Source organism: Bos javanicus, chromosome 18, assembly GCF_032452875.1.
Source record: "Bos javanicus breed banteng chromosome 18, ARS-OSU_banteng_1.0, whole genome shotgun sequence".
NCBI classification, from domain to species: domain Eukaryota; kingdom Metazoa; phylum Chordata; class Mammalia; order Artiodactyla; family Bovidae; genus Bos; species Bos javanicus.
In genome coordinates this window covers 8,453,665-8,477,486 of record NC_083885.1, presented here as the reverse complement: position 1 = coordinate 8,477,486, position 23,822 = coordinate 8,453,665, and the positions used below count along the sequence as shown (strand labels likewise).

General features: G+C 57.3%; 1 protein-coding gene and 1 long non-coding RNA gene across 3 annotated transcripts in view; one reads left to right on the top strand and one right to left on the bottom strand.

Moving 5' to 3' along the window:
* Positions 1 to 2,745: 2,745 nt before the first annotated feature.
* The window catches only part of CMIP (c-Maf inducing protein), a 212,911-nt gene continuing 191,834 nt past the window's right edge, over positions 2,746 to 23,822 (bottom strand). For both annotated transcript variants that reach the window (XM_061386844.1, XM_061386845.1), the window contains 11 exons: positions 21,166 to 21,231; positions 16,594 to 16,620; positions 16,252 to 16,300; positions 13,471 to 13,578; positions 10,456 to 10,572; positions 9,266 to 9,406; positions 8,878 to 8,925; positions 7,708 to 7,854; positions 6,872 to 6,977; positions 6,280 to 6,350; positions 2,746 to 4,704 (listed from right to left, as the gene is read on the bottom strand). In XM_061386844.1, coding sequence (XP_061242828.1) covers positions 4,651 to 4,704; positions 6,280 to 6,350; positions 6,872 to 6,977; positions 7,708 to 7,854; positions 8,878 to 8,925; positions 9,266 to 9,406; positions 10,456 to 10,572; positions 13,471 to 13,578; positions 16,252 to 16,300; positions 16,594 to 16,620; positions 21,166 to 21,231 — 934 coding nt within the window. In that variant the 3' untranslated portion in view covers positions 2,746 to 4,650. The remainder of the gene's footprint in view (positions 4,705 to 6,279; positions 6,351 to 6,871; positions 6,978 to 7,707; positions 7,855 to 8,877; positions 8,926 to 9,265; positions 9,407 to 10,455; positions 10,573 to 13,470; positions 13,579 to 16,251; positions 16,301 to 16,593; positions 16,621 to 21,165; positions 21,232 to 23,822) is intronic.
* LOC133230010 (uncharacterized) lies at positions 13,519 to 14,985 on the top strand. The gene is made up of 2 exons (XR_009730707.1): positions 13,519 to 13,601; positions 13,745 to 14,985. It is a non-coding gene; the product is annotated as an uncharacterized LOC133230010 (long non-coding RNA).

Genomic DNA, 23,822 nt, shown 5'->3' with positions numbered 1-23,822 from the left:
TGTGTGGTGGCCCAGGAAAACGGATGTACTCTGTCTCAGGGCTGCTGTGAGAAAGCAGCATGGACTAGGGGTGGGGGGGCACTTAAAATAAGAGAGGAGTATTCTCTCACGGTTCTCACAGAACACCGAATTCAAGGTGTCGGTAGGGTCTGTGAGGCCGGATCTGCTGCAGGCCTCTCTTCCCAGCTTGACTCCCGTCTCTGCCCTCATCCTCACGTGGCCCTCTCCCTGTGCCAGTCTCATCCAGTAGATTTCCCGCTGTGCATGTCTGCTTCTGGATCCAAATTTCCCCTTTCTACAGGGACACCAGTCATATTGGATTAGGGCCCACCTTAATGACGTCAGTTTAACTTGAATACTCTGTAAATACCTTGTTTCCAAATACAGTCCTACTCTTAGGTACTGGGGGAGGGGGTTGGTTAGGACTTCAACATCTCTTTTTTTCTTTTGTCCTCTTCTCCCTCAACATCTCTTTTTTAAGGGACACAATTCAGCCCCAACAATAACAATCCCTCCCATGTCCCCCCTCACCCCACCATGCTCTCCATCTGCAGTTCCCAGTACAGATCCCGCTCATCTGTTGCCACGTCTTTGCACACTCCCCTTTCCTCTCTGATGACTTGACATATATCCTCATTCTTCACTGTCAACAATACCACCTCCTCCAGGAAGCCCTCCTGATTTCCAAAGCTTGGGTTAGCTGTCACCTCCTGCGCCTGCCATAGCTTCCTGTCATTGCTATTGCCACACAATATCAACGCTGACTCCTCGCCAGCATGCTTCAGGTCACTGGGGCCCCAAAGGGCAAAGGCCATGTTTCTTGCTTCTTCTAGCATGTTGTCTAGAACCTGCAAGCACCTCCTAGAAGCAGGTGTTCAACAAAGAATAGTTGAATGCATGAATCAATGAATGAATGAAGCCAGGCCCTTTTCCAAGGCTCTCTGATCCCCTTCCCTGTGGGCCTTCAGAGAAACTTCTAGCACAGCTTAACTTTAGAGCAGTCTGGGAGGCACAAATAACAATGAGGTTCCCCCTTGGCACGACTCCAGGGTGTACCATTCACACTGTAGCCTAAGTGACTGGAAGACAGTGCCGTCTGGAGCAGTCACCGTGAGCGGGGCATCAAGCTGACCTGTGGACTACAGAGTTCAGCTCCCACTAATCCAACAGCCACTCTCTTGGGAGTGTTTCTCCCTGTCCCTAATTCAGGATTTGCCCTGAAATTTCCTGATGAACGTCCCTCCCCATCTCAAGGGCCCATTGCTCCACTGGGCTCTTAGTGGGTGCTCACATCAGCTGCGGGGGTTGCCTGCGTGTTGGTGGAGGAAAGCAGGGTCTCTGCATGAAACATAAGGCCCAATCTGGTGGGCTGTGCAGTATGTAAGGAAAGGCTAACTCCTGGGGGTGGGGGGTGGAGGTGCGGGGCAGGGCTACCTGACAAGGGATGCTGAGGCCTGGGAACTTGCAGCAGGGGCTGCTTCCAACGTGCAGGTCAGCGGGGCAAAGGAAGACACCGTCTAACTCAGTTTCCGCAAGCGGAGAGCCTTCCAGTTCAGGGGGTGTGAGGCATGTGGGGTGGGTGGGGTTAAGAGCTATGAGTCACGTGGGAGGGCAGGGTCGGGAACTGTGAGTCACGCGGGTGGGTGGGGTTAAGAGCTGAGTCACGTGGGTGGGCAGGGTCGAGAGCTGTGGCTCACGTGGGTGGGCGGAGTTGAAGCAAGTGAGGCTCTTGGGACTACCGCAGGTCCTGCCAGGCCAAGGTAGAAGGTGAGGGTTGTGCTGGTAGCTGGAATCAAAGCTCAGGGAAGAGGAGGCTCCTGACGGAACAGCACAGGGGAGGAAACGCCCTCTCCCCCAACCCTGCCTCCGCCAGGTAGTCTGCATTCTCCCCGCTCAGCCAGAGGAGCCGAGGTGACAGCAGAGGGCAGAGGGCTGAGGTCGGTCGCTGGCAGGGTCCTCCCTTTCGTCTGGCAGGTGATGAGCGCCTCCTGAGCCAGGGCCTCTGCTGGTGGGAAGGTGGTGGGTTGCGGTGCCTCGCTGCCCTGCGTCCCGCCCTGCAGCTGGCCTTCGTGACGCCCGGCCCATCTGGCCTGAGCACCGGAGCTCCCGAAGCCCGTCCGCCGGCCCTGCCGGTCTGGGCCGTCCTGAGCCTCCCACAGGGCACCCGCTTTCCCTGATCGGCCGGAGGGCGTCCCGCGGGTCAGCCCAGTGGGGTCAGCTGCAGTGGCCTCGGGAAGTGAGAGCAGGTGTGCGGCGAGGTAGAGTGTCCTCGGGGCTTGGAAGATGGTGTAGGGGGTTAGGGGACAGAGGAGGGTGGGTGGAAGCATCCGTCGCCCAGAGCTCCTCAGAAATGCAGAGTCTGGGGCCCCACCCCAGACCCTGCATTTTCCCAGGCACCTCGCTGGACTAGAGCTTCCGCGGGGGGCCTGCGGCACAGGTGGACAGCCAGGCTGTCTCCTGGGGTGACTGTCCCCTAGGGGCGCTAGGCACCCCTTGGAGACATTTTTGGTTGTTCTATCTGCTGGGGTAGGGGTGGGTGCTCCTGGAATCCAGTGGGTGGGGGGTGGGGCTTTGATGCCCAGGATGGCCCCACAACAAAGATCTGGCTTGCAAGTGTGCCGGGGTGAGGAGCCCTGGACACAGGGTGTAGAGGCTCTGCTGTGAGCCCCCCAACTCTTGGCCTAGGTCTTGGCCCTTCCTGTCCCCACACCAGGCCCCCTCAAAGCCACACAGAAAGGCCAGATGTCAATGAGTCACTTACAGTTTATTTTTGCCTGAAAGTTTTTCACATCTCTGAACACAGCTACGTGACAGTAGTATTAACCATCAGGAAAAGCAACAGTGCGAAGGGTAAAGGTGGCATGTCTCGGCTCTTCTTCTTTTTTTTTTCTTTTTAGATTTTTTAATTTTTTTTGCTTCTGCTTCTTCCTGCACCAGAGTGCTGTAAAGTATGGGACCAGAGGGGAGCAAATAAAACCAAACAACAGAAAACAACAACAAAAAACAAAACACGAAACAGAACACATTCACACGCACGCACGAAATCAAACCTGGCACAGAAAATGAATTAAGACTGAAACCCAATTTCTTTTTTTTTTCCTTTTTTAAAAAAATGAGGGCATAGTTGGGGGGGGTAATAAAGTCTACCTAGCAAAGTATAAAACGACAAAAGCATGGTTTCCATTGAATAAGATTAAATATATATAAAACAATTACATTGACTGGGGGTTAGGTCTGGAGGTGCTGAAAGAGGAGGGTATTTGTGCTAAACCAACAGAAGATGGGGCTTGGGGGAGAGGGGACCCCAAGTAAACCATGAGGGCTGTTCTGTACAGTGAGGGCTTGTTTATAAAAGAAATGGAGATGGGTGTGTCTTTGGGGCAGGTCGGGGGACGGAGAAGGGCAGGAGGGAGTCTGCGTTGCAGTGGTCACATTCGTGGGGTGGGGCGGGCAGTCAGGCCGGTGGAGGAGACGTCTCTCTTCTCCCAAGAGACCATGCAGAGAGGCGGGCATGCATGAGGGACCACGGGAGGCACAGGACGGCGGGGAAGCCACGGGTGGCAGAGTCTCAGTCAGGAGGGGGACGGCAGAGGCCACCAGAGATGGCGTACTCCGCGGGAAGGGTGGGGGCAGCTCTCTTATGGGACGACGGGAGGACAGGTTAGCACCCCACCCCTCCAGATGTGTAAAAGGGGGCCGAGAGGAAGCTGGGGCCTTAGAGGAGCGAGACGACAATGTGGGGACCCCACTTCTCCTCCCCCAGTCTGACCCCCACCCCGTGAGGAAACTGGAGACATCTGGAATCGAAATGCACGGTGGCGTGGCGGGCAGAGGGACGGACGGACAAGAGAGCATTAGCGGACAGAATCCATTACAAAAAAAGCAATTAATTTTCCAAGGAGGTTCTTTTTTTTTTTCTTTTCCGTCTGTTTCCTTTAAAAAAATAACAAGAATACTAGCACTACCAGCTGACTGGTTTGTACAGTACTACACGCCAGGGGTGGCTGGCGGGCAGGTGGGCGGGCGGGTGGGTAGGTCAAAGACTTCATAAATAACAGGCAGGTCCCAGACCTGCAATTTGTCAACGTTTCTTAAATAGGCGCGTTATTTAAATCTTATGTACAACAAGAATCACTTTGCATAGCAATGGCGAGGACACAGGACGGTGGGATGACGGGACTGGGTCTTGTCCGATGGCGATGGTGGGGCGAGTTCTCGGCGGGCCTTGGAGGAGGACAGGTCCTTCCCCGGCCTCTGGGCCCAGCGGGGTCACGTGAAAGTGGGGTCGGACTTGACTGTTCCCACGCGGCATTGAACACAAAGGCAAAGAAAATCCACAAAGGGTCCCCCTTCCCCAAGCCCCCCACCCCCACCCTCTCCCCGACCCACTGCCACTCCTCTGGTTGCTACGAAGTCCGTTTTAGATCAGGTCAAGGTTTCCGATTATGAAGCTAAAAGAATCAGGCGGGGGCTGGGCGTGCTTACGGACCCTCCCTCCCCACCCTCCCCCCTCCGCCCTCTGCCCCCAGAAAGACTCCCCCATCTATCTCACAGCCAGGACGGGGGTGGGACCCCGAGACCCGCTGCTCTACGGCTATTAGTCAGGAGTTGTGAGTTGCGGTTGCAAACTGCTTCCTGCCGACGGGAGCTTCACCAGGCTTCCGTGTAGCGGACGTCCACCTCCTTCAGGTTGGGCAGCTTGGCCTGGGGGAGCAAGAAGGATCCGGTCCCTTCCAGAACCTGGTGGCGCGGAGCTCCCGCCGTACCAGTGACTACCGTTCCCACTTTGCCTCTGTCGGGGGCTCTGAAGCCCAGAGCTGGGAGACCTTGGGGAGAACCCAGCGGGTGGGATGTGGCCAGCCCCAGAGAAAGCAGGTGACGGCTGCTGGGGAGTCCACGTGCACACCCCAGAGGGGCTTCAAATCACTAGCTCTGGGGGTGGGAAGCCTGGGGTGTGTGCCCTCCGCTGGCACTTGCAGGCTACGTGCCCGTGGGCAGAGTCTGGCCCTCCAGAGCGGAATTCCTCCTCTGTGGAGGGACTCCAGGTCCAGTTGTGTCCAGATGGGGAGAGGGACCAAACACAGAGCGCCCTGTGTGAGACCACGCTGCGTGCTCAGCACACAGACTGTTCTCACTTGTCTGTGGAACTATGCATCCTCAAGGCTGTCAGGAGTTGGGCGGGGAGAATGGAGGAGGACCCCCAAGTTACTTCGCACTCAGGCTCCCCTACAGGACGTGTCACTGGACTCTACAGTCCCACCTGAAGCTCCTCAGAGCGGCTTCCTGCTCCCCACCCCTGCCACCCAGACGCGGTCCTGCTCTGCCTTCTTTTATAAACAGCTGACTTTTTTTTTTTTTTTTGGCAAGCCTTCGCTGTACAGAGAGGCTGCTGGTCTCCTGCCTTTACATCCTGTCTCCCCAGCTTCCTGCACACTGGCCTGCCAGGCAGGCTCACTTCTAAGCCCTCCTTTCTGAGTAGGCTCCTTCAGCCCGATGAACAGAGCAGGTGGTCCCCTCCCTGCTGGCCCCTGAGCCCTGACCTCCCTTAGTTTGCTGTGCGTATCTGTCCACTGGGTCTGAGCTCTTTCCTGGGTAGAGGTAAACCGGCCGCACCTCCTTGCCCCCATCCTCAGCAGGGGCCTGGCCCACAGTGGGTGCTCCGAAGGCCATCTGGAGGCTTCACCAGCGAGTGAGCCCTGGGCTGCGGGTCTGACTGAGCTGGGGGGCAGGGGGCCACACCTGAAGTGGGCTTCCGGGATGCCCAGAGGCCGGTGCACTCATGGCACTGCGTCTCCTGGCCCAGCCCTTCCTCCCAGGGCGCTAGGCCTGGGAGCCTTCAGTCCTGATGAGACATGCTTTTTTAAACAAACGTGTCTGCCTTCTACCACTCAGATTCTGTCTTTCCCCAGTTCTAAGTTGCCAGCCTAGCCTGGCGGGCTGGTCCCAACTCCCGCCCGTGTGACGACCCCAGTCCTGCAGACCTTCTCTATGGTGCTACCCTTGCTTGTACTCTCCCTCAGAATCCCCGTTTTCCACCTAACAGCCAGAAACAAGCTTTTAGCATAACGTATTGCCCTTCTCAGAGCCTCTGCAAGCTTTCTACTGAACTCAGATGAAATCTAGGGGCCTGCCGCAACCTCTAAGGGCTGATGCAGTCTCACCCCAAGCTGTTCTCTCGCTCTCTAGTCACGTCTGCTGCAGAGCCAGTTCATGCCAACCTTCTCCACCTCAGGACCTTTGCACGTGCAAAGGCAGGAAGGAAGGGGAAGAAGGGATTACCTTCAGGTCTTCGTAGGTGTCCGCCGAGAGCTTGGTGCTGTTCATGTTTAAGCTGCAGAGACTCTTCATGGCTGTATGGGAACGGACAGACAGACAGTCATCAGGTCAGTGAGACCCTGCCGAGGGTAGCTGCAGATATGGGATAGAAAAGCTGGGGGCTGGGTTGAGTTACTGAGGCCTCTGTTCAGGAGACAGGGCTGGGGAGTGGGGATTCAGGGGAGCAGCTGGGGTATGCGAGGTACAGAGGTCGTTTCAGGCAGGAGCTGATCTGAATCGGGCCCACATTCCCTCCCTGCCCTTGGGGCCTCCCTGGCTGCTGTCACTGCCTGTACCCCAGTGTCCCCAGAGCTCGCTGCCCACTGCCGACCAGCCCAAAGGGACCCCGCGGTGACCACGGCCCTCAGGGCTGGGACCACGTGAGGGGACAGGCTAGGCCTCGCTCAGGTTTCCTGTTCTCAATGACACCAGCTCCACGAGGGCAGGGAGAGTCCCCTGCTGTGCTCCTGGACCGAGGAGGTGCTCAGCGAGCACGTGGTGCCCCGTGTGCCATGGGGACGGAGAAAGGCCTGAGGGGATGGGCATGTGGACTCACAGCTGAGGGCCAGCAGGCCGGCGTCGGTGACGGGCGTCTCGCACAGGTTCAGCACCTGGAGCATCGTGAGGTGTTCCGACAGGAGCCGCAGGCCGGCGTCTCCGAACTGCGGGAGAGACGCCCTCAGTCTGGGGCCCGCCTCAGGCCTCCCCCGGAAACCTGGGGCTGGGGCAGTGGCCGAGGAAGCGGCTTGGACCCGGCCCAGGCCTGAGGCTGCTCTCATTCGTTTCGGAGACTCCACCTCCCTGACCTGGGTTCACACCAGGCCGGGTCTGCTGGTGCCGTGGCCCCAACAGGGGCCCCGCTCGCCCACCAGAGTCAGTGTTGCCATCTGTCAAGGGGGGCTGTGAACCCAGCGACTTGTGGCTACCACTGGGACGGGGGGCAGCTGGGGGCCCCGGCTGAGAGATGAGGTGTCAGTGTCTGCACCTCACGGGGGCGTGCAGAGCACACGTGCCGGGGAGTAAGTGCCTAAGAGCCGGACTGGTGCGGGCAGGACAGAGCGCGCTATGCCGCACGCTCATCACCACCTGGAGGAGACCCCCAGGCTGCCTGCAGTGCCCCCGGGCAGGGGCCTGAGACCCGCGTCAGTTCCCCCAGGCTCCGCCCGGCACGTCCCTGCTCTGGGCCTCGGCAGCTCCAACTGTGAGACGGGCCGCTGGGCTTCACAGGGCCTAGCCCTCCTCTGGCCTGGGACCCTGCTGGGGTGTGGGTGCTGGGCTGCAGAGGGGCATGCGGATCGAGCGGCTGGACCCACGGGTCCTGGGCAGAAGCCGGCCGTGGAGGATGGTGCAGGGCAGGCACGGAGGAGGGCGCAGTGGACAGGCCATGCATACCTGAGTGGACCACAGGTTTAGCTGCTTGAGAGAAGGCAGTTTGATGAGGTGCTCAGCGCAGGCACTGGTTACGTTGGTGAAGGCCAAACTGAGGTTCTCCAGGTTTCCGAAGGAGCCAGAGCTCAGCAAACGAGCCAAGTCGGCATCCTGCAGGTGGGTGAACGGGTAGGCGGGGTCTCGGGGGAGGCCTGGGGCCTCCCCACGAAGAGCTCTAACTGGGGGGACAGTATGGGCCAGTGGGTTGGGACGAAGTGGTGTGTCCGTGAGGGCGGGGCTGCCTCCACGTCTCTGCGGGTGGCAGCTGCCTGGCTGGAGAAAGCCTTGGGAGCGCTGAGTCACACCCTGAGTCAGCACTGGGGGTTCCGAGGCCATGTCCCTCCCGCAGTGTGAGTGTGTGTGTCTGACCCTCTCTCTTTCCCAGGCTTGTGCCCATTCCCCACCTGAAAACACTGAGGTCCCCTCAACACTAAGGCCTGTGGGGATCAGCGAGTATGAGCACTAGATGCTGAGGTCGCTGAGGGTCCCTTCCATCTTTGTGGTAGAATCCTTGAGTGCTAGCTGCCAACTGGTTGCCCTGAATTAAGGCTTATGTCCTAGCTAGGTGGGGCCATGTGCTAAACCCAGACAATGGTATATAAGCAGATGTGTCCGTTGGAACGTCCAGGAAGGCCCATAAAGGGAAGGGCTGGTGTTCTTTTTTGCCTCTTCCTCACGGCTTGAATGGAGATTAGATGGCTGGAGCTTGAGCAGCTCTTTTGGACTGTGAAGTGGAAGCTATGTGCCAAGGACGGGGGAGTGGGAGGACAGAAAGAACTAAGATCCCTGAAGACCTTGTAAAATGGGGAAGGAAAGAGGCATTGACCTGATAAGGCTTAGTGTCAAGATAAAATGAACTATTAGCACAGAATCTGACACATGAGCGCACAAGTATGTGAGCTATTAGTGTTGCTATTGTGAATAACTTGTAACATATTAACAGTAATCTTTATCACGTTTGGTTTCCTGCAACACAGTTCTAGCCTAGAAAAGCTGGCTTGTGAAGCACCACTGAGTCCCTGTTCACCTCTCCGCATCACCTGCAAGAGAGGCTGCCTGCTGTTGCCCCCAACCCCAGGGAGGACTAGCCCACCTTCCTCCCTCCACCCAGCCCCCAGGAGGAGACCAACTCACTGTGGACTTGGAGGGCAGTGTTAGCCTGGTGGGCCCGCCTTTCCTTTGCTGCAAACAGAAGCCAGCTGGTTACGACCCACTTTTCCCTGAGCGTTCACCCTGGACCGCCCCTCTCCAGCTAACACCTCTCAGGACGGCAGTGGCAGACAGCATGATGGTCTTGGTCTCAGGGCAGACCCCGAGGCCAGGCCTGAGTGCAGGTGGTTTATCAGAGAGGTGATTCCAAGAAACACAGGGAACTGAGACCATGAAGGTCCCTAAAGGAAGAGGCAGTGGCCAGCCCAGCCAGATTCTGGGACATCAGAGGAGTCAGGGAGGCAGAGGCCCATGGGGTGGGAAGGGGGTCCCGTCCCGGGGTGGGATTCCCTGTGCGGAGCCGCGCGCTTACCAGCTCCTTCAGCTCCCGCTGCCGGTCGCACAGCTGCTCGTACATGCGCTTCCCCACGCCCGTGCTCTCCAGGGTCGAGATGATCTGCAGCTGCGTGTCGTTGTTGTCGATGATGTTGTACTCCAGCATCAAGCACAGGATCTGCCGAGACCAGGAGGCACGTCACCACCAGCCAGGACTCTGGGCAGGGCTGCTCTGCAAAGGCTGGGGAGCCCAACCCTCGCCTGTCCCGAGTGCCCCGAGAGCCCTGTGCGCCTGCGGAGGGGCTGGGGTTGGGGTGCCCTGCGATCAGAGGTCCTTCTCCTCCCACCCTCTGCGCGATGCTGGGGAATTGCCTGCCCCGGCACCCCCTGGCCAACACTCCACGCACGATGCGGCTGGGCTCGGGGGCTGGGGAGCCCGAGAGACAGACCACGCTCTCTCCCCTTGGTCTGATTGCTTGATGCCCTCCCCGCCAACAGGTGAAGTCTAACTCCTGTCCTTGCCCCTGGGTCCGGCCTTGCTGACTCCCTTCTGGTGGCTAGAAAGTGATGCTGCCTGACTCTGAGGCGGAGGCCAGAGGAGAGACGTGACGTCTGTCTGGACAATGGCTCTGGGAGCCCCAGGCTGCTGGGGGCTCTGGGGGACAGAGAGGTGACTGAATGCCTGAGGCTGGCGAGTGGGCAGGTTAAGGCCAGGGCTGCGCTGCTGACAGTGGCCTGGGAGCCCCAGCTGCTCCGTCTCCGTGGCCTGAGTCCCCTCAGGTCAGCGCTGGACATGCAGAGGGGGCAGCCTTGGGAAGACCCAGCCCACCCGCCCCCATCCACCACCACCCCATTAAGAGACCACAGTGAGAAGCAGTTGGCGGAGCCCAACCATCTGAAGACCCAGGAGAAAAACAGATGAGCATCACTGTTTGGAGCCCCCGCTTGGAGGTAGTCTGTTCTGCAGCAAAAGGCAGGACAGAACAGAAACCTGCTCAATCCCTGAGACCAACAGACGATCACAAGTTAAATGAAGGTGGAATGAGCAGACAGTTTGATCAAGGTCTCCTGCTCCGCCAAACTCGGGAGGGCTGCCTCGTCTGCTGCCGTGGCCCAGCTCCTGCAGTAGCTCTGTGCGCCTGGAAGCTCCTGGAAGGTGCTCCATCGGCAAGGATGAGGGCCCGGGAGAGTCGGCCGCCTGGCCAGGGCTTGGGGCCGGCTCCTCACCTCCACCATGGTCTGGTTCCCTCTCAGTGCCAGGAGCATGCATGGTCCCAGCTTGTTCTCCGCCAGGGAGAGCAGGAATTTTTTGGTCTTGTAACAGGAGCCCATGAGGATGTGCACCTGTGAGGAGACACGGGCCAGGTGAGGGGCCGTGACCGCCACGGGCTGTGCCCCACAGTGCCTGCCTGTGGCCCAAAGACTGTGAGGCCAGAAGATACTGACCAGACGCACCCCACACCCTGTCTGGATACCAGATCTGAAACCATCACCAGACCCTCCCCGGGGGTTCAGAGGACCCCTCTCTGACACTGGCTCCCACAGGGATGAACCTTGCGGTCACCGCACTGCCTGAGGTCAGCCAGTCCCAGAAGGACACATCCTGCAGGGCCCACTCCTGGGAGGGATGCAGAGTCAGACCACAGACACAGAAGGGGGCGGGGTGGGGGCCAGGGCTGGGGGCCAGTGGGGAGTGAGCGATTACAGAGTGGGGCCAGTTTCCGTTCGGGAATATGAGGTCTGTGATGACTGCAGACTGGCATCAGTGCACTTGATGCTACAGACCAGACACACAGAAAGGGCTCAGGCGGGCGGAAATGAACACAGCCCTGTGAACCAGCTGTACTTCAGGAAAACATAAAAACGCGGTGGAGGTAGTAGGATTCACAGTGTGTACATTTTACCCATGCCCTGTACACGTACACACACACACACACACGCACAGGAGCCCCTCTCCCGCCGTCCTTGTGGCTGTGCTGACATCTGGCCCCCTGGGTTCTAGGTACGGTCAAGCCTGGCAGGAACTCCTGGAGGTGCGTGCTCAGGGTGCACAGGGCCCGGCCGCACACGCAGGGCAGGGGACATTGTGGAGCCCTGTCTCTCCGTCCCCAGTGCTCTCTGAGGCCCCGAAGGCACCTGCCCCAGAAATCCAGGAACGGGTAAATTCTGCTCCATCTGGGTTATGTGCGGGACAGCTTTTAAGAAAACTGTGTTTCTTGGATGGACCTAGAGATTGTCATATCGCGTATATGTGGAATCTAATAAGAAGAAGGTACAAACGAACTTACATACAAAACAGGAATCACCGATGTAGAAAACAAACAGTTACTGGCAGCGAAGGATCGGGGCGGGGGATAAACTGGGATATTGGGATTGACACTGCTGTATATAAGACAGCTAACGAGTGAGGACCTGCTGTATAGCACAGGGAACGCTATGCTCAGTACTCGGTAATGACCTAGTTGGGAAAAGAATCTAAAAAAGAGTGGATTTGTGTGTACGTGTAACTGACTCACTTCACTGCACCCCTGCAAGTAACCTGACACTAAACCAGCTGCACGCCAGTACAGAGACCTGTTTCTTTCTAGCGCACCTGCGTGTGGGCCTCAGGGTCGAGGGTCCCCAGCCACCTGGTTTGCCCTTCCCGACTTCACAGTGGAGCAGATGCCCTTCCACGGCTGGAAGCGGCAGCCGCATCCAGGGGACAGCGTCCTGCCACGTGTCTCCATGGCAACGCTGCACCGCCGCCTGCTTCCTTCTCCACATAGACCCTTTTCCGCTCCATCATTAACAATTCTGGCTCACAAATTCGATCTCTCAGGCTGGGGAGCTGCCAGCTCCCAGCTTCTCTTGTTCACAGTCACTGCACTGGGGTGGGCGGGGCACACCACAAAACGTTGCCATGGTGACACTGTGACATCAGAGGAGCCCAGGAGAAGTGAGAGAGAGGTGGTGCAGGCAGGCAAGGCCAGCATTTCCAGGATGCACAGGGCACTCTGAAGGGGGCCTTCAGGCAGCAGGTGATGAGGAGTGGTGAGTGAGCGCGTAAGAAAAGGAACCTAAAAATAAGCCCCTTTCCAAGCAAGGATCCAGAGGCAGCGCTGGGGTCTGCTGTCACAGCACAACCACCACCCTAAGTTCACTGCAGAGGGCATGACAAGCTGCTCACTCCACTGAACCGGCTGCCCAGCAGAGACGAGAGGAACCACAGCCGTCACTTGTGGGCGCTGACGGAGCGCCAGGCGCCTGGCACCTAGTATCGCCATAACCATAGTAACCCCAAGACGCCGGGACTACGACCCCCATTTCACAGACGAGGACACTGAAGGCTGGAGAGGGAAGATACTGGTCCAAGGTCATCAAGCTAGCGTGGGGCAGGGCGGCGACCTTAGCCACGGCCGGCCTAGGCTTGTGCCTTCCCACGCTCTGGGACACGCGTGATTGTGGAACAGAGCTAGCTGTGTCAGGAAGCAGGCTCGGTGAGAGCACCAGCTGCCTGGAGGGGCGTCTGCCCTGGGGAAGGGGCGTCTGCCCTGGGGAAGGGGCGTCTGTGCTCCCTCTGCCACTGGAAGGAGGGTGGCTCCACATAGTATGGGCCAGCGCAGGGAGGGTCGTGGAGGCCAGAGGCCTGTGTGACCTCGGGCATGCCCCTGCACCTCTCTCCGCTTGTCAACATAGAAGTAGTTAAGGGAATGGGTTGCCCTGAAGACGAAGAAAGACGGTGCGTGGTCAGGTGAGGTGATGGCCGCAGCGTGCAGGGAAAGGGGAAGCCACCAAAGGGTGTGCTTACTGGTTTGGTGACCTCTAGAGCCGTCATCTCCAAGGTGGGCCGCTCATCCTGACCTTGACTTCTCAGTGCAAGGATAAGACGAGCGGGTGGACCTGCAACGACTTCTGGGGCCCCTGTACCAGCAAGTGCTCAGTCCCCTCAACCTACACGGCGCTGGAGTGCAGAGTGAACCCACTAGCTTGAGCAGTTAACTCCTCGACTGTAAAATGGGGCGACAGGACGTGTCCCTCCTCACGTTTCTGGGGGGCCCTCTGGCTCAGTGCCCACTCGGGTGAGACATGGGAAGGTGACACTCAGGGCTGGCGTCACCATCACCGTCTTCATCACCAGCATCCTTTCAGCCTGGAAATTTCGGGGCAGGCCCCAGTGGGCACGGGGTAGCTCTCTCACTGCTCAGAAGGGGTGAACCCAGCGCCCTCACAGAGCTCTGGTGCTCCCCGCACCCCACGTACCATGCTGGCGAACAGCTCCCCGTCATCGTCGCAGGCCACCCCTCCGGGGCTGTAGAGCTGAAACCAGCCGTCCTTGCCGGCTCGCACGCTCAGCAGGCACGAGTGGACCTGCGGCAGAGGAGACGCGCTAGGTCAGTCCTGTGCACCCACGATGACGGGGGCCCATGGTCCACGCACGCAACACCCAAGGCCCAGGCGAGCCCCGTGCTCATGCTTAAGGGAACTGTTCAACCTGGTTTAGCCCAGACACGCCCCGCCTTCTCCTAAATTCCAGGAAAGGCCTTTAAGGAAGAACTGATGACCACACACAGGGGGAACTCCAGCCATCTGCCACCAGCTCCTGGAGATGGACAGCCAGGCCCTGGCTTGTCTAGTCAACCAGAATGAAGCCAGTCTTCACTGAATGAAGCCAGACTCGCCCAGTCTGAAGCCCCAGTGAAGCTGGGGCAGAGGGGTGAAGGGACCCCCACAGCGTTCTCCTGTGCCTCTGACGGGGAAGCTGCTTTTCCCTCCTGTCTGGGCCTCTCCCTGCTCGTGTCTCCAAGTCCCCCCTCTTGCACTCTGCTCTCCTTTCTGGAACCTCCGCCCCGCCCCCTCACTACTGTGGTGTCTGCTCTCCGCATCCCTCACCCTCACTTTTGGGGCATCTGTCCCTCCAACCCTGGGGGTCAGCCTCTCCGCTGCTCTACCTTCATGGGCGCCATCCTCTGGAGTCGGCTCTGCCCCATTGACCCCCCACCCCTCTCTGGGACCCTGACACCCTCTTTTAGGAAAACCAGTCTGTGCAGAGCACGGGCAATCTCAATGCCCCCAGCTCTCTCCACAGCTGTCAGCTCCCCTCCCAGAGTGCCGTGTGTCCGCCTGTGGGTGCGTGCGTGTGTGTAAACACGTGTGCGTATGTGGGAGGAACCCCACATCCACCCTGGCCCCACTGTAACTGCAGAAAGAGAGAGAAACAAAGGCCTGTGCTGCTCCTCCTCCCCCTCCTCAGCAGAGAGCGAGGCAAGAGCCCCATCACTTCCTTCAGGAGTGAAGGCCAACCTGCTGCCAAGAGCCACTTGCTCACAGACAGTCCACTGATCACAGCCCCCGCACAAGTAAACAGCACGCAGGGGCGGCCAGGCTTTGATTCCCCTCCGAACGTCAACTGAGCTACTTCAAAGAAACGAGAGATCCAGAGTATGGAACTCTGTGCAGCAGATCCAGCAAATGATTTATAAGCAAACAGCCACTGGCTCCATCTGAGATGGAGAAGGTGGGAGGAGAGGGGAGAGAGGGCGAGTGCAAGGAAGGTGGAGGGGCGTGGGGGAGAGAGGCGGGTGAGGAAGGGAGAGGGGAGGCGGGGCGGGGCGGGGGCCTGCTGCGGGCTATGTCCTCGTGGGGCAACCCCGCCTGGGAGATGCCGCTCCCGGCACTTGGGCCGCGGCTCCGCCCTGGGAAGCAGTTGGCACCACTTTCATTCATCAACATCAAAGTCTGTTTGAAATAAAGCCTCCCTTTCCGGGAGGACTCAGACTCTGCCTCCAGCAGGGAATGGCTCAGGTTTAAGGGCGGCGGAGGCCATCCCTGGGACCCGGACTCTCAGAAGCTCAGTCTACTGCTTCTGCCTGAGGACCGCTTTTGGAGTTGGGGTGGGATCATGGTGCTTTAAAATTAGATCCTTTCAGATCCTTCCAGAACAAGGCTTTACAGCGTGGCCTTAGCCCCACAGAGAATAACCCCCTCCTCCTCTGCCTTCCTTGTCCTCCGGCTCTGCTGGGGGTGCCTGGGTCCCCCTCTGTCCCTGCCCGCGAGCCAGCCCCCTCATGTCCCAGACTCCATGTGCGGAGAAGAGGCCTGAGCTCCCCAGAGCGGTCCCCTGCAGCCCCTCTCCCCCTCACCCAGTGTGCGAGAAGGGGCCTGAGCTCCCCAGAGCGGTCCCCTGCAGCCCCTCTCCCCCTCGCCCAGTGTGCGAGAAGAGGCCTGAGCTCCCCAGGGCGGTCCCCTGCAGCCCCTCTCCCCCTCACCCAGTGTGCGTGCTGCAGGGCTGGGCCCTACGCAGGCTCCGGAGCCTGACTCCCGGGGTATGGTTCCCGTCCCGGCCAGGGCACCTGTCTTGTGACCCTGGGCAGGTACCTCCAGTTTCCTCAACTCCAAAAGGAAGGTGATTCTGGTGCAAAATAGGAGTGATAAAAGCACCTACTCATAGGGCTGCCATGAGGATTAAACGAGAACGTGTGTGCGCGATGCAGGGTGAGCCCCTCATGAAGGCTGGTTGTTGCCCTTACACTTGTGTGATGGGAGTACGGCTGGGGTGGGCGGCCCGCTCTGAGTCCCCATTCACACACAGGGGCCCTGGGCTGCAAGGCTTCGCTCCCCTTGAAGGCCACCTGCTGCAGGCAGGGAGCGGCCCCTTGGGGCAGCCCTCAGCCACCGTGCCCGGGAAGCATCCCAGTGCGGTGTCGTCCCTGGCCCGCTGATCATCAGAACGGCAGAGAGGATGTGCCATGATCTCAGATGCGGTTAGAAGCCCTGGTGCCGGCCTGGCTCTAAAGCGAGGCCTATGCTCCAAGGAGAAACCGCCTTAGGAAATACCTCTGGTGAGCCCGCGTTTACAGTAGAACGCTGGCATCACGGGCCGGGCTCAGACACGCGGGGCAGGGGCTGTGTCTGAGCAAAGGCAGGGGAGGGGGCCCGTGTGAACTGTTGTGATGCCTGAGGAGGTCAGGGAGGTGCCAGCAGAGCCATGGGCGCCCTGCTGCAGCTGGGACAGCATGCCTGCCAGGGACGGGGCAGCCTCACCTCTTGTCGAGGGTCTTCAGCGAACCTCTGAATCACGTACTTCAGTTCCCTGAAAGAGACGGGGTGGGGACACAGTCGCGCCCGGGGTCCTGGCTGGGGGTGGACCAGGATGGGGAGGCTGAGGATGGGGTGGGGTGCCAGCTCAGCTGGCAGGATCAGAAGATGCCCGGGTGGGCCTGGAGGGACACGTGTCTCGGGAGAACTTCCGGGGGGCGCCATCCTCGCCTCCCTGGATGCACGTGCAGAGGACTGGCCAGAAGGACGGCTGGTCGCTGGGGGATGCCTGCAGGACAGGGCATGTGCGTACTGGAAGAGGGTAACGGGTGTTGCCCGAATACTCACTTGGTGAACTTCTCGTGCGCGAGAGCTCTGGAATAGAAACAAGGGGAAGAGCGCAGTGAGCGAGGTGCTCGCGACGACAGCACGGTGGCCCGCAGGCCTGCCTCTGGGGATGGCAGGCCTGGTTCCAGGAACGAACAGGAAGCTGAGCAGGCAACACGGACATCGTGTCCCGACTCAACAGGACATGGTCAGAACGGGAACAGGCTGAGCCCCGGGCCCCGCCCCGCTGAACAGAAGCGGCGTTCAGCGGCGTGCACATGAGCGTGTCCGCACGTGGGCACCAGGGACCCAGGTGTGTGTGTTGATCGCTCCACCGCTGAGGCACAGCTGCGCTAATTGCCGGCTGCATCAGAGCGGCGGTCAGGGACCGCCCCTGGGGCAGAGTTGCATCATGGATCGTTGTCAGGTGCGTCCCACAGGCCGTGGGGCCAGGGCTGCCGCCAGTGACGCCACTGCCCTCGGGAGTCGGATTTCTCCGGTCTCACGTCCTGGGGGCTGTAGGGACCAGCCAGGCCGGCAAATGGGGCAATTACCGAGGGTAATGTCCCCTTGGAGGGCCACATTTCATAAACATGGCCTCGTTAATAGGCTCCGCAGAGGGCTCGGGGTGGCCTCCCGGGGCCCGCTGCTTCGCATCTATCAAAACAGAGGCCTGCAGGCATTTTAGGCCCTGGTTACCTCGTCCAAGGTAAGGAGCAATGGCTGCACTTTGCTGGAGCAGCCGTGAAGAGATACCCCACGCCCAAGGTAAGAGAAACCCAAGTAAGACGGTAGGTGTTGCAAGAGGGCATCAGAGGACAAACACACTGAAACCATACTCACAGAAAATTAGTCAATCTAATCACACTAGGACTACTGCCTTGTCTAACTCAATGAAACTAAGCCATGCCTGTGGGGCAACCCAAGACGGGCGGGTCATGGTGGAGAGATTTGACAGAATGTGGTCCACTGGAGAAGGGAATGGCAAACCACTTCAGTATTCTTGCCTTGAGAACCCCATAAACAGTATGAAAAGGCAAAATGATAGGATACTGAAAGAGGAACTCCCCAGGTCAGTAGGTGCCCAATATGCTACTGGAGATCAGTGGAGAAATAACTCCAGAAAGAATGAAGGGATGGAGCCAAAGCAAAAACAATACCCAGCTGTGGATGTGACTGGTGATAGAAGCAAGGTCCGATGCTGTAAAGAGCAACATTGCATAGGAATCTGGAATGTCAGGTCCATGAATCAAGGCAAATTGGAAGTGGTCAAACAAGAGATGGCAAGAGTGAATGTCGACATTCTAGGAATCAGCGAACTAAAATGGACTGGAATGGGTGAATTTAACTCAGATGACCATTATATCTACTACTGCGGGCAGGAATCCCTCAGAAGAAATGGAGCAGCCATCATGGTCAACAAAAGAGTCCGAAATGCAGTACTTGGATGCAATCTCAAAAACGACAGAATGATCTCAGTTCGTTTCCAAGGCAAACCATTCAATATCACAGTAATCCAAGTCTATGCCCCAAGCAGTAACGCTGAAGAAGCTGAAGTTGAACGGTTCTATGAAGACCTACAAGACCTTTTAGAACTAACACCCAAAAAAGATGTCCTTTTCATTATAGGGGACTGGAATGCAAAAGTAGGAAGTCAAGAAACACCTGGAGTAACAGGCAAATTTGGCCTTGGAATACGGAATGAAGCAGGGCAAAGACTAATAGTTTTGCCAAGAAAATGCACTGGTCATAACACCCTCTTCGAACAACACAAGAGAAGACTCTATACATGGACATCACCAGATGGTCAACACCGAAATCAGACTGATTGTATTCTTTGCAGCCGAAGATGGAGAAACTCTATACAGTCGGCAAAAACAAGACCAGGCACTGACTGTGGCTCAGACCATGAACTCCTTATTGCCAAATTCAGACTTAAATTGAAGAAAGTAGGGAAAACCACTAGACCATTCAAGTATGACCTAAATCAAATCCCTTATGATTATACAGTGGAAGTGAGAAATAGATTTAAGGGTCTAGATCTGATAGATAGAGTGCCTGATGAACTATGGAACGAGGTTCGTGACACTGTACAGGAGACAGGGATCAAGACCATCCCCATGGAAAAGAAATGCAAAAAAGCAAAATGGCTGTCTGGGGAGGCCTTACAAGTAGCTTTGAAAAGAAGACAAGTGAAAAGCAAAGGAGAAAAGGAAAGATATAGGCATCTGAATGCAGAGTTCCAAAGAATAGCAAGAAGAGATAAGAAAGCATTCTTCAGCAAGCAATGCAAAGAAATAGAGGAAAACAACAGAATGGGAAAGACTAGGGATCTCTTCAAGAAAATCAGAGATACCAAAGGAACATTTCATGCAAAGATGAGCTCAATAAAGGACAGAAATGGTACGGACCTAACAGAAGCAGAAGATATTAAGAAGAGATGGCAAGAATACACAGAACTGTACATAAAAGATCTTTACGACCCAGATAATCACGATGGTGTGATCACTGACCTAGAGCCAGACATCCTGGAATGTGAAGTCAAGTGGGCCTTAGAAAGCATCACTACGAACAAAGCTAGTGGAGGTGACGGAATTCCAGTTGAGATATTCCAAATCCTGAAAGACGATGCTGTGAAAGTGCTGCATTCAATATGCCAGCAAATTTGGAAAACTCAGCAGTGGCCACAGGACTGGAAAAGGCCAGTTTTCATTCCAATCCCAAAGAAAGGCAATGCCAAAGAATGCTCAAAGTACCACACAATTGCACTCATCTCACACGCTAGTAAAGTAATGCTCAAAATTCTCCAAGCCAGGCTTTAGCAATATGTGAACTGTGAACTTCCTGATGTTCAAGCTGGTTTTAGAAAAGGCAGAGGAACCAGAGATCAAATTGCCAACATCCGCTGGATCATGGAAAAAGCAAGAGAGTTCCAGAAAAACATCTATTTCTGCTTTATTGACTATGCCAAAGCCTTTGACTGTGTGGATCACAAGAAACTGTGGAAAATTCTGAGAGAGACGGGAATACCAGAATACCTGATCTGACTCTTGAGAAACCTATATGCAGGTCAGGAAGCAACAGTTAGATCTGGACATGGAACAACAGACTGGTTCCAAATAGGAAAAGGAGTTCGTCAAGGCTGTATATTGTCACCCTGTTTATTTAACTTACATGCAGAGTAGTACATCATGAGAAACGCTGGACTGGAAGAAGCACAAGCTGGAATCAAGATTGCAGGAGAAATATCAATAACCTCAGATATGCAGATGACACCACCCTTATGGCAGAAAGTGAAGAGGCACTCAAAAGCCTCTTGATGAAGGTGAAAGAGGAGAGTGAAAAAGTTGGCTTAAAGCTCAACATTCAGAAAACAAAGATCATGGCATCTGGTCCCACCACTTCATGGGAAATAGATGGGGAAACAGTGGAAACAGTGTCAGACTTTATCTGGGCTCCAAACTCACTGCAGATGGTGACTGAAGCCATGAAATTAAAAGACGCTTACTCCTTGGAAGGAAAGTTATGACCAACCTAGATAGCGTATTCAAAAGCAGAGACATTACTTTGCCAACAAAGGTTCGTCTAGTCAAGGCTATGGTTTTTCCTGTGGTCATGTATGGATGTGAGAGTTGGACTGTGAAGACGGCTGAGCGCCGAAGAATTGATGCTTTTGAACTGTGGTGTTGGAGAAGACTCTTGAGAGTCCCTTGGACTGCAAGGAGATCCAACCAGTCCATTCTGAAGGAGATCAGCCCTGGGATTTCTTTGGAAGGAATGATGCTAAAGCTGAAACTCCAGTACTTTGGCCACCTCATGCGAAGAGTTGACGCATTGGAAAAGACTCTGATGCTGGGAGGGATTGGGGGCAGGAGGAGAAGGGGACGACAGAGGATGAGATGGCTGGATGGCATCACTGACTCGGTGGATGTGAGTCTGAGTGAACTCTGGGAGTTGGTGATGGACAGGGAGGCCTGGCGTGCTGCGATTCATGGGGTCGCAAAGAGTTGGACACGACTGAGTGACTGATCTGATCTGATCTAACGGAGACAGAGCCTTCCCCTCGGGCCATTATCCATCAGACAGCTTTCTCCCTCTTCCCCGAGATAAAATTCATAATCGGGATGAGGACCATCCAGAGAGACCGAAGGGTCCATTTCTGGCCCAGCTCACTGTGGAGCGAGATCACCGTCACGGGGATAACAAGGGAGCGTTTCAGCAACTGGCTGTACCCCAGACGGAGCGGTCCCACTCGTGTTATCTTCACTCTGGTCCTCAGAGACAGGAGGGGCAGGCGCCCAGCTCCATCTGATGCTCCGTAAGCATCGCTAACTTGACTGCCTGAAGGCCAGTGCAGAGAGCTTTGTGTTCGTGGCCCAGTGAAGCCATCCAACCATGCAATGAGGTGTATCCCCATCCTTCGGGGTGGGGGTGTGAACATTCCCGGGTCCCCGGCCGAGGACCAACGCTTCCACCTCCCTCTGTCATCCCAGGTGCGTCCCACGACCTGACCAGTCCCCCACTGAGGCCAGGGTGGACGGTGACAGTTGTTCTCTTAGGCCAAAGGTTTCCAGGGACATGTGGGGGACTTACTCTTTGGGGAATGGAATGGGTTGAAGCAGGCTGGCCAGAGACGGTCTCCAGTCATCATAGTCCGACCTGGAAAGAGAAGGGGTGACAGTCAGGTCTGGTCTGGACCTGGGGAGGTTAAGGGTGCGTCATCACTGAGGGTCAGAGATGAGGCGAGAGTCAGGCAGGGACCACAGTGGCTCTGACTCTTCTTGGTCACCTTGGCTCCCAGGGACCCTGAGGGACAAGCACGTGCCATCTGCAACGTGGCGGCGGGGCCTGTCGAGCCTGTCCAGAGACTTGGCCGCGGCCACCGAAGGGGCCAGCCCCCCAGCTCCCGGACTCCACCTCCCAGCTGCTGCACCCAGCTCTCAGACCACCACTGCGCTGTGGGCTGGAACGTGCCCCTGCAGATTCACACGTTGAAGGCCTAACCCCGAGGCCCCAGACAGTAGCTTTACACAGGTGGGGCCTTCAAAGATGAGAGCAAGGTAAACTGGGGTCACTAGGGCGGGCCCCGATTCAACCCGACCAGTGTCCCCATAAGCAGAGCTCGGGACACAGATACACAAAGAGGGGTGACCGCCTCCCAGCCGAGCAGAGAGGCCTCAGGCAAAACCAACAGTAGCCACACCTTGATGCCAGAGTGCCAGGTCCCTCAGAAATGAGAGAAAATGCACTTTCGTTGTTTCTTAGCCCCCAGATCTCTGTGGGAGCCTGGCCTAGGCAGAGGGTGGCCCCAGACCCCAGACCTAACTCTTGGTCCTATGGCCCCACGACTCGGTTATGTATAGAGTTCGATGGTTTTTTGTTTTGGGGTGGTTTTTGCTGCACCCCGCAGCTTGTGGGATCTTACTTCCCCAACCAGGGGTTGAACCTGGGCCTCTGGCAGGGGTAGCACGGATCCTACCCCTGGGAATTCCCAGAATTCAGTTTCTCAACCTTCTTTCCCGGAGCTGGGCCTTCCTGTTCCCCGCCCCAAGGGGCTTTCTCAACACTTTCCCCTAACTGTGCTCCCAGCATACAGTATCTGTTTATACGCCGCGTGTCTGCCTGTACTTTATCCCCCAAAAAGGAGGAAGATCTTTTCACCCAGCACAGTGCAGACAACCCCTGGGTCGGAAGTGCTCCCAGCCCTCCTTCCTCCACACAAAGGGCGGTAACGGGGCAGCCTTCGGGGTCCAGCGCACACGCTGAAGTGTGCTGAGGAAAAACGCAAGCCCCGGACGCACGGGAACGGATTCCCAGACAGGCCTGTGAGCCTGAGATAAGTCCTTGGGGTGGGCCCAGCTGAGGTTTACTGAGCCCTTTACCAGGCCGTGCGCTGGGCACAGCCTGGCTCTCCGAGTCCTCAGGACAGGCTCCTGAGGACGGGAGGATCACACCTGCCCTCCAGGTGAGGAAGTGAGGCCCGGAATGCCTCCCCACCCGGCCGAGCTCAGGCAGCCGGGAGGCTGGGAGCAAGGATACCCAGCCAGGCCCTCAGACTCCAGTGGCAAGACTGGGTGTCCACTGCCTGGGGCGGTGGGTGCTGGGCTGAGGAAGCCCCTGTCAGGACGTGGAAACCCCTCTGACCTCAGACCTGCTGTCGCCGATTTCGGTAGGCGCCTCGTCTCCCTCTGAACCCATCCCCCCGCCCCAACATGTCACTGACTCACTCATGGTTTCTAGACAAATTTAAGAATAATCGGTGCAAACGCTGTAGACAGCGCCCGTCACAAGCCAGAGGCTATTCCAGGCACATGTGTGGATCAGACCTGCGTTCCTCCAGGGTACCCAGTGAGCTCATCATTCTACAGCCAAGAAGACTGAGTCTCGGTGAGCACAGGCCCAAGGTCACATGGTCACTGTGACTCGGGAGCCTGGCTCCTGAGTCCGTGGTCCGGCCCACTGTTTCCATCTGCAGAGGCAGGCCCATTCCTGTTCTCAAAAAGGGGCACGTACTAGTTTTTCTTGTGCTTTAAGAAAGATGATAAAAAACACTCAGTGTGGAAAGGCTGCTAATACAGAAAATTCTAAGCAACGTTTAAATCCTCCATAATCAGAGTGGACACGGACTTGGGCAAGCTCCAAGAGATAGTGAGGGACAGGGAGGCTGGGCATGCTGCAGTCCATGGGGTCGCAGAGTCAGACACGACGGGGCAGCTGAGCAACAACCACAAACCAGAGTAGATGTCAGAGGCCCAGGCCAGGGTCGGGCCGGGACTGTGGGTGCCTGCCGGGCCCCTGGGTGGGATCTGCCTGGCCCGGGGCTCGCTCCTGAACGGAAGGGGACGTCACACCACTGCTCGGTGAACAGCATGCGTCACCTGGTGCCAAGTGGGCAGCTGGGCTGGGGTCTGGGTGGAAGTGGGCGGGACCAGGAGGAGAACCGGGGGCGAAGGACGAGGGGGAGGGCCTGTCCTTCCTGGCCGCGGCCCTGCCCAGCTCCAAGTCTGTGGCCGGCTCCTGGACCTGCTCCAAACGCCCAGTGTGACCAGTCTGGAGGCTCCAGTGGCAGTGTCGGGCCACGGCCGGGTGCGTGAGCCAGGGGGCTGGCCAGGCCCATGGGATGGGGGTGGGACTCCCATGGTCAGCAGGGCGCCTGTCGCGAGCACCCTGAGAGCAGGGCCGGCCTCCAGGCTGGCAGGCCAGGCCGGCCTGTTGGGGGCAGGGAGAGCTGCCAGTCAGGCTGGGAGGAC